Source organism: Cynoglossus semilaevis, chromosome 9 (genome assembly GCF_000523025.1).
Source record: "Cynoglossus semilaevis isolate Cse_v1.0 chromosome 9, Cse_v1.0, whole genome shotgun sequence".
Lineage (NCBI taxonomy): Eukaryota > Metazoa > Chordata > Actinopteri > Pleuronectiformes > Cynoglossidae > Cynoglossus > Cynoglossus semilaevis.
The window spans coordinates 18,106,542-18,116,487 of NC_024315.1; the positions used below are offsets into that span (position 1 = coordinate 18,106,542).

General features: G+C 43.0%; 1 protein-coding gene across 4 annotated transcripts; it reads left to right on the forward strand.

Annotated features, from left to right (window-relative positions):
* The first annotated feature begins 6 nt into the window (after window positions 1–6).
* rasal3 (RAS protein activator like 3) lies at window positions 7–9,646 on the forward strand. 4 transcript variants are annotated; one of them, XM_008317739.3, is made up of 19 exons: window positions 7–38; window positions 1,551–1,693; window positions 1,791–1,866; window positions 3,474–3,538; window positions 3,620–3,702; window positions 3,988–4,108; window positions 4,217–4,315; window positions 4,392–5,066; window positions 5,231–5,375; window positions 5,466–5,613; window positions 5,706–5,942; window positions 6,022–6,223; window positions 6,551–6,642; window positions 6,722–6,835; window positions 7,679–7,865; window positions 7,949–8,062; window positions 8,535–8,725; window positions 8,900–8,984; window positions 9,097–9,646. In XM_008317739.3, exons 2-19 carry the CDS (start codon window positions 1,553–1,555, stop codon window positions 9,214–9,216), a joined length of 2,895 nt encoding a protein of 964 aa, XP_008315961.2. In that variant the 5' UTR covers window positions 7–38; window positions 1,551–1,552; the 3' UTR covers window positions 9,217–9,646. The 4 variants fall into 4 exon arrangements, 3 of the variants coding, with proteins under 3 accessions (XP_008315961.2, XP_016891104.1, XP_024914461.1); XR_003050655.1 differs by lacking the exons at window positions 8,535–8,725; window positions 8,900–8,984; window positions 9,097–9,646 and adding an exon at window positions 8,278–8,491 and having other exon boundaries at window positions 7,949–8,163; XM_025058693.1 differs by lacking the exons at window positions 7–38; window positions 1,551–1,693; window positions 1,791–1,866 and adding an exon at window positions 2,939–3,021.
* Window positions 9,647–9,946: the final 300 nt, after the last annotated feature.

Genomic DNA, 9,946 nt, shown 5'->3' on the forward strand with positions numbered 1-9,946 from the left:
GCCCAAGCAGACCCGGAACAGCGCGCCAGCATTGCCAGGTAACGTCACGTATAGCCTGAGAGAATTGTTTTCAAACAGAAAAAAAAAAACTAGAATTATTTGGATTTCGTGAACAGATGGTATTTGTACAACAGATTCTACAGCACATACATACACTGTATTTAGGAAATGGCTTTCGCTGATTGGTTAAATGGGTCGGGCCCAGGAGGTAGACGGGATGAACGGAAGACTAAGGGGAAACCTGATGAATATTGTGATAATATTTTTATCATATATATACATATATATATATACTGTATATATATATGTGACTGTGTATATATATATGTGACATATATATGTATATATATATACATGTGTATATACAGTATATACCAGATTGGATATGATGATAAGAATGAGAGAAGAGATAAAACAGCATAGACAACGGAAGTAATAACCCAAACTGATTTTTTTTTTTTATTATGAGTAAATTAATATCTCAATTAGGAGAACATCAGTCAACCGGTATCCATCCTGCATGATCATTTTAAACGATCATGTTTCGGTTACAACAGAGAGATGACGGTCCATTAGATCAGTCAACACAAAAGTAAACCCAGCTAGTGATAAACGTCATTAAGGGCGTTGTAGATAATAGGGCAGATCCTGCTTTAATACCGTGTGAATAGGCCGTAAGGTGATGGAACAAAGTAGTCTGAACAGGAAACATTCTGTTTACTGTACATACAGTGATGTTTATCACTACGTACTGGGTCGTTGGGGGAATTCTGGGCCCCAGCAAAGGATGTGACTACATACCCCGTATGTAACACTTACAAACATCTATTTCGACAAGCTGAACAGAATGCACTATTTGATGGAAGACTGATAGCCACGACAAGAAATGTCTCAAAGCAGTCATTTTCATTAATTTCATAATAAAGTCATATTTTTTGGAGCCCCTATCAGTTACCCTTGGAATGCCCCTCCCACCCCCGTACAGTACCACCGACTACAAACGATGCATTCTGCAGACCAGAGATGTTGCACCAAGTGCTTATTTGCATCATGAATTTGCATCACACTGCTGTTGCGCTTCCTCTTCACATTTTAGTCCTCCGGTCCACAAATACTAATCAGTACAAGAAGTCCTTGCCGCTTTAATTTACACTTGACCGTATTATGATGCTGCGGGAAAACACTGTGTTTAAAACCTACGAAAAGTAGAAAACGTTTGAACTTGACACATCGTTTGAATATGTGTTCAAAAGTCAAACCAGAACTACTAAGAGAGCACAGGATGTCTGCTGCTCGTCCTGGTGAGCGATAGCATCTGCTCCAGCCCCACAAATGGGAGCTGCCTCAGATAACGTGCCGTAATTAGCCTGAAGGAAAAAAAAATATATATATAAGAGAAACAAACAAGGGTCCGAGTGTGCCTCCCGTTACTCTCCCGCAGATTTGCCGAGTCTTCCCGAAACACTATGGTTTATTAAGAGTTCACAGCAGTTCTGGCGTCTCAGTGACGATGAATATCTGCCAACGTTTGTGCTCATGCTTTGTGACAGATATGGATGAGGTGGACGCGGCACAAGCTGGGACCAGCGAGCTGCCACGACTGCAGTGGGCTGCTGCGCAGGAAGTACCTCTGTGGGACATTAGCAATTGTGTCCTGCAGGAGGGGCAGATTCTCATATCCCCAGAGGACGAGGTAGAAACCGATCGATGTCACACGTCATGCACGAACACTCAGCTCTAAATGAAAGTCAAAAGCATATTGTGTCTGTGTTTGCGTGTCTGTCTCTTAGCCAACCGTGTGGACCAGGAACCGTTTCAACAGCCTGTCCAACAACAGCATGCAGAACCTGGTAGACATCGACACAGGTTAAAACCCCACACATCTTACTTATATCCTACCTTGTCCCCCTGTGTCCTCTTTGTCTCATTTCACCTTTTCTCCTTGTCTCCTCCTTCCCTCTGTCCTTCCTTAACTCTAACCAGTACACCTTTCTCCTCACCTCATCTCCTTTTTCCCTCTTGGTCGAGTAAAAAGACTTGAAATACTCCAGTGATACTACAAATGTATAAAGGACATTTTGAGAAGCAGTTTATTATGATTTAACAATGGCATCCTGTGTTTAGCAGGTCTTAAGGTTCAGATGTTAACATGATGTTGTTTTTTGCTGTTAGCAAGCAAGTCAACAACTCAACGTGACTTGGAAAAAGATGAAACGTATACATTCACAGTATATTCTTGTATATCATATAATATTAGTCTGATGTATCGCAGTTAGGCTAACTGAGGTCCATAGCAAAGAGGCTAAAGAGCCACAGGTTGCAGATAGGGATGTATTGTGAATGGGTCAAAAATCAATACAAATGCGTGAGAGTCCCATAAGGCGTAGGGTGTGTTATCTCAAAACCTCAGACACATAGAATGATTTCCTGTAAGGAAAGGAACTCTTAATGTTTTGTAGTTCTTACAAATAAAGGATCACTGTGTTTTGGTCATCTTTTGCCCGTGATCTCATTTTGTTTCAAAATAACCATGATACAATCACATTGCAAAAAAACAAAAAAAACAAAAACAAAATGCGAATCTTATCCTATCGTGAGTGTATCTCTACATTTCAAGCTGCATCATAAAAGAAAATTAATTCCGATTAAAAACCCCAATAAAAATCAAAGGCAGTCATCAGGAAACACTCGAGGCACCCGGTGACATCGTCCTCACTTTGAATGTTCACACACTCACAAAGGAAATGGCTGAAAGTTAATCCGGCACATGACTGTCAAATCGCTTCCTTTACGTTTTTTTCGAAAATGATAGCATCGTGCCTGCGTAATCTAACAGGCCAGGGGAGGATTGCTAACTGAGAAGAAAGAGAGGGGAGGGAGGTGAGGGAGTTCACCAAGTATCTGCTTCTGTTCAGCTCTTTAGAGTCTCTAAAGACAGTGGACAGTGAGTGAAGTCAGACACAGACCTTCCAGGGCAAATGATGGGACTTAGTCGCTGGTTTGTTTGTGGTGGTGCTCTGGGTAAGATTACGACAAACGCAGTGAATGTGTATTTGTCTTTCATCTTATATTATATTTAAAGATAAGGTCTGTGGGTCGTTGTGGCTTGTTTATTTTTTTAACTTATTTTTTTTACGTATATTTAGACATATTTTTTCCGTTTTACTGCAAAGTTTAGGTTGAAAGACGCATGCATTGATTATGCATATTGTGTGTTATATTTTTTTGACAATTTATTTTTTTCCTATCATCAGACTGAAAAGTCAGATTTTATATCTACGTATTTGTGTGACTCTGAATATTCCTTAGATGTAAGTATTAGAGATAACAACACAATCTGGTTGACTTGCTTAAAAATATCTTCGCTAAAAGCCCAGGAAAAATTTAATATCTACACCTGACTCAAAAGATGATAAAACCGAATCTAAAGTTCCCACAAACAGAATAACCAGGTTATTTTTTTACTTTTTAAGAATGTACTCCAGACCATGTTGGCCTGCCAGGTGGTCCTCGGCCGGAGAGCCATGGTGGTGTAAAGGTGAGCAAAAAATATTTAATTTCCTGTTGGTGAAAAAAAAAATCTGCTCTCTAAAATATTGCATGCTTTTTTCACTTTTAGGCACTGATCAAGCGACGACTACTGGAGAACAAGGCCAAGAGGAATAGTAACACCCAACTTAACCCAAATGCCAAAGGATCCAGGTTTGTTCTAGGACATATTTCCGTGCCATATTCCATAGAGAAAATCCTCCATTTTAGCTGACAACAACACTGAGGCTGCCAACCCTTGGTAGCTTCGTCAGAAACATTTTGTTATGGTTCTTCTTCTTCTTGACAGTCCTGAAACGCTGGTTAATTTCACGAGTCACCTCAGCACCAGCCTCGCCTGTCGTCAAGACAGACGACGACAGATCAAATCCAGTCAACGTGTCACTCAACAGTGCCCATGTTTGTTCTTAATACTTTATTTTTCCCTACTTATCTTAGGCGGTACAGTTCTCGTGATTCACTGTCGATTCCAATGGAGAGTCTGGACCTGAGTGCAGACGTCACCACAGTCATCAGACCGGTCCACAGCTCCATTTTGGGAGAAAAATACTGCTTTGAGGTGGGCTGTGACTCAACATGATGACCCATGTGTACATCGGGATTCGCCTCGTGCAGTTTTATGATTCCAAAATGTGACAGGTACCATTGTTTTGCTTTGTTCTAATAGGTGATAACTTCAGACAGCACACACTGCTTCGGCTGCTCCTCAGCGGCAGAACGTGACCGTTGGATTGAGGACCTCCGACGAGCCGCCCAGCCCAATAAAGTAAAACTTTGATTGATGATTTTTTTTTTTTTTTTTGTAATTCTAGCAACCGATTTAACTGAATCAACGTTTACAGGACAACATTGGGCGAACAGAAAACTCCATGAGCCTGTGGATAAATGAAGCCAAGGATCTCCCACCCAAGCGTCGTTACTACTGCGAGCTTCACCTGGATGGCGTCCTGTTCGCTCGCTCCAGCAGCCGTGCGGTTCAAAAACCATCGAACCACTCCGGTCTGGCCGGGGACGGTTCGACCAGTTCCTCGGGAGGGTTGGGGGCAAGTGGAGGTGCCACCGGTGGGGGTCAAATTTTCTGGGGCGAGTTCTTCGAGTTAGACAACCTGCCCTGCGTCTCCCAGATCACCTTGCACCTACTTCGCGAGGAAGACCCCAAGAAGAAACGCCACTCCAAAGATGAGACCACTTTGCTTCCGATGGGCAGCGTGGCCATTCCTTTGGCCGACATCCGAGGGAGGACCTATCAGGAGAAATGGTATCCTATCACTCCGTTCAAGGCCTCCAGCACAGCGGGGAACAAAGAGCTGCTGGGAACCCAGATGTCACTTCGCATTAAAGCCCGTTTCCAGAACATGAAGGTGCTGCCCATGGAGAAATACAAGGAGTTTGCCGAGTACGTGATGGTGGATTATGTCGAAATGTGCCGTAATCTGGAGCCACTCCTGAACGTCAAAGAGAAGGAAGAGCTGGCAGGAGCTCTGGTCCATGTTCTACAGAGTATCGGGAAAGCCAAGGTGATCAAACATCCGCAGCCATTTATCGTTCTGCTGATCAAACATCCGCAGCCATTTATCGTACCAGAAACGAAAGAGTTCTGTCTGTGTTTTCATTAGCCACGTGATAACAATAGTTAATCTCAAGGTCCACCACCAATAATAACACTTGTTCTTCACTTCAGGAGTTCCTCATTGATTTGGGTGGTGCCGAGGTGGAACGCCTGGGAGAGAAGGAAGCGCTCATCTTCAGAGAGAACACGCTGGCCACCAAAGCTATAGATGAATATATGAAGCTGGTTGGCCAGAAATACCTTATTGACACACTAGGTGAAGTTTCGCAAAAAGGTTCCTGTAAATGGAGGAGCTTCATTCGCTGCTTTTGTATAACTGTCTCTGTTTCACTGTCTTTCACTGCAGGGGACTTCATTACGCGTCTCTATGCCTCCGCCGAGAACTGTGAGGTCGATCCCCTAAAATGTTTATCTGCCTCAGATTTGAACAACAACCAGAGGCACTTGAGGGAAACCTGTGAGGAGGTAGTGCAAAAGATAGTCGACGTCCATGGGTGAGAAAAACAAACTCACAACTGTCAGACACGAAAAGACATTGAAAGATATTGAACCACAGAGCTGACGTTTCATCGCGCTGTGCCTCCAGGTCTTTCCCTGAAGAGTTAAACAGAATCTTCTCCAGCTGGGCAGAGCTGTGTGAAGACCAGGGCAGACCAGAGATCAGCCAGCGCCTTATCTCTGCTTCTCTCTTCCTGCGTTTCCTGTGTCCTGCCATCCTCAGTCCGTCTCTCTTTGGTCTCACACAGGCGTACCCGGAATCAAACACCCTGAGAACGCTAACGCTAACTGCCAAAGTCATCCAGAATTTGGCCAACTTTACCTTGTGAGGATGGTTGCACATGATATATCGTAAAATAATGAATAATAAATTCAAACATCCAATTTTTCCCCCCCTAAACTAGGTTTGGTGAGAAGGAAGAGTACATGCTCTTCATGAATGAGTTCTTGGAGCAGCACTGGAACGGAATGAGGACATTCTTGCAGACAGTTTCCAGTTCAGACACTGAAGTCCCGATGACTTCCTTTGATGGCTACGTTGATCTTCCTCTGCGTCTGGCTGTGCTTCATGGTCTGCTGGTGGACATCATTCGCCAGAAGCATCAGGTAGGATTGAAACCACAGGTGTCCAGGAAATCCTTCATGTGGACTTGTCCCTGAGCTTGTTGGGGAACCAGCAACCAGCTGGCTTTTCAGCAGACTTCAAGTACAATGCCTACTATTTGAAGTATCAAATTACGAATTATGAAAAAGTTCAACCTCTGACATATGGACTACGTATGGTCCGTGTTTTGACATTGACGCGACGATGTCTCTAGTTCCAAGTGCCATTTCCTACCGGTCAAGGTCTCTGTGTGAGACTGCGATGTATCGTTTGTGCTTGACAACGAAAGCCTGTGTTTGGTGACTGAGCCATTACTCGTCTTTTCTCAGGATACTATTGACAGCCTGCACCCGCTGCCATCAATTCTGAACCAGATCACAGAGTTTCTGGGCCCTGAGATGCCTCGAATCCTCATCAACAGGTACGTCAGACAAACTGTAGCTGAAGACATGAAGGTGGAGCTGTCGAAGGGGCTTTTCCTTACAGGATTTGTCTTAAAGCAAAACAGGTCAGATCAAGCCTGTCTACGTTCCACCGAAAGACTTGAAGAATTACAGTCCCCACCAGTCGTCCATGCAGCAGCTTCCAGTGGACTCGAAAGGCTTGCGAGATGGGTATGTCAAGCTGGAAGTAACTGTTAAGTAACAGGAACGGTTTTGCTATGTGGGAAATGTAGGACTGTTGTACCGGAGGTATAAAATTATTGTTTTTTAAGAGAAATTCTATTGGTGTGCTAGAGTCACTCTAGTATATATTAGCGTCTAACAGGCACTCACGGCTTTGTAGCGTCAGTATCCAATGGATTCCCAACGCAGACCCGCAACGGGTCTCAACCATTCGGCAAATTGGCAGTCTTTTCTAAATGTGTATGGGCAATTCTGCTGCTTACTTTTACTTTCTCCAAAATCTTTTTTGCCTCCCTCCTCCTCCTCCTCCTTCCCGATAGTTGTTTATTTGCCCTTGGTTATCATGACTACTTTCCGGACCTGACGATTGTCTCGTGGGGTGGGCGCAGCAAAGCATTCAGCTAATCATGCTTACAGTTCTGAGACAAAAACATGGACGTCACTCGTAGCTCACATTTAGAAAAGCACAATCGACAGTATAGCCTTCAGTATTTACAAAAATCTCCGGCGGACTGTCGCGAGAAAGAGAAGAACTGGCAACGCTGTATCAGACCCTGATATCTCTGGAAAAGTATTTCCATTGATCGAAAGAAAGTTTGCACATGAGCTAATTTACATTTAAACAAAGAATACCTAGAAAATAGTAATTGCAAGATCTATTTGGTATGCTGGACTCCGACTTAGGCATTTCCTGCTGCAAGTTCCTAGGTTTATTTTATTGTAGAAAAAAGGCTGCATCATTAAAACAATATATATATTGAGCTCAGTCTGAATCCACCTGATTTGGAGACATGGTTCCCGAAATAATGCTTTGTACTTATTATTCTAAAGAGATGTTAGGACTCGGAAGAATACACGAGAGAAAGCGCAAATCAAAAGAACCCACAGCGCCCCCCACCGACCTACAGCCTACGCAAAACGTGCCCTAAAAAGGCAGACAAGTTCGGAAACTCTGCCCACATCTGAACCCGATCAAGAAACGGAGACCAGCCCCCTGGACATCTCACAGCCAAATACTGTGAGTGAATCCAGCCCGGAGAGTTAAATCTGGTTTATTCCGTGTGTATTTTATCCACGTACTGTATTTCTATCATTTTTCAGAGCGTCAGTGTCAACCGTACGCCCGCTGCACCCGTTCCCTGGATCAAAAACGGAATCGGGAAAGAGCCTAGTGAGATGAAGGCCGAGAACGAGGAGTTCAAGATACTGGACAGGGTAGGGTCAAAACCACATGAAGTAATGATGTATGTATATGCGTTTATGTAGATCACTCACTCAAGCACAAACCAAAGCTTCTAAACCAATGCTGGACTCAGAACACGCCTCCCTAAACAAAGCGCCAGAAAATAACCAATACTCCTCTCCAAGTTGAGCTGCATTTAAGCCAAACACATTCTAAAGCTAGACATTTTCTTTTTCGATGTTGAGCCAAACAACCCTTTGAGGCCTAACGTAGAATCAAAAAAGTCTTAGGTTCAAGAGTTGTGACAAATTCTAGATGTTAGCAGTAGGCTACCATAGACTTCTAATTCATCAACATGTGGGGTAAGTGGCACAGATTTCATGGCTCATCGTTAGGCCACAGTAGGTTATCTTAACCAATCACAGAGACAGACATTTTTTTTTTCCCAATGTGAGGTAGAACATGACATTAACTGTGGCTTTTCATTTTTGACTTTGTCGACAGCACGATCAGGAGCTGTCAGAGCTTCGTCTGGGAGTTGAACAGGTGACGGAGCGAGAGCTGGACATGGCCAAGCGTCTGGAGGATTTCATCATACAGAGTCAGGACCACAATGCAATGCTGCAGGCAGAGGTGACTGAGCTGCGCAGTATGCTGGCTGAGAGGGAGGAGCAGCTCACCAGTGCCACCTTCAGGTAAGACTATGGAGATTTTAGTATTTTAGTATTTCTTGTTTGTGGTTAAAAGTTATCATTTGCAAAAAATGCTTTGAAGTAAAGCTTTAGCTAACGTTTGCTACCTTTGGCTGTTTGTGAGCTAGCTTAATGTCACATTTTGGTTAGTTTCATCCTCTATCTTTGTTTGTTAAGACTTGGTGTGATTGAAGAGGAAAGAGAAGAACATGACAGGAACCTGAGCGTCGCACTGGCAGCAGTTGATCGAATGAACGTACTGGTAAGATGTTTCTCACAATTTCCGCAACATATTGCTATTTTTGGGAGCTTTGCAGGGCATTTCCTGTTTGACTGAAATGAATCAATGATGGCTGTTTTACGTTTGCCTGCAGGAAGAACAGTTTGCTGTTCTGATGAAGGACCTTCAAAAACTCAACGAGGCCCACAACAGCAACAACAGCGGCCACAACAACACACAGCATCCAGACAAGCATCACGTCAACAATGTCTGAAAAATCACAGTTTTGTACATTTTCTAAATATGCAGCACATTCAGTTCACCTGGAGCTTGGACAGTTTACTAGTTATAAGTAAGTTTATATCGTTCACGATGAATCCGTAAATTAACAGTGACTCAGGTGAAACAAAGATATTATCTTCATTTAGGTTTTTACTGTATCTCAGCTAAAAACGCATTGCACTCTAAAAGCTTTCAGAAAAATAAAAAGAGATCAAACCCCTTTTCTTTCCTTCTTTATCTTGCGAACAAATAGCCGTTGTTTGCGTGTTGTAGTTTGCCCTTTTTTATTTTTCTAACTTTTATCATATATAAATATGTTTCATACATCAATATACATTGTTTTCTGTCAAAAACTCTTGTGTTCTTCTTGTCTTACAGATGTCGTTGCATCTTGAATCAAAATTAAAATCTACATTGGTCCATTACGTCTACATATTTTTGATTAAAATCTCTGTTAAAATCATGCCATCTTTATCTCCCTGGTGGTCTAGTGGTTAGGATTCGGGTCGGCCCGGGTTCGATTCCCGGTCAGGGAATGACGTTTTTTCCCACTCATTTGTCAACGACGAAAAGTAATTATCTTATCGGTATCTGTAACTTGATTGACTAGCTCACATACCTACTACCTATCCGTTTGTAGGGTCGCGACACTGTGCAATTCGCCACTCCATCGCGGGACTTACTGTACTAATCACAACATGGGAAATGATAGGACAACACTT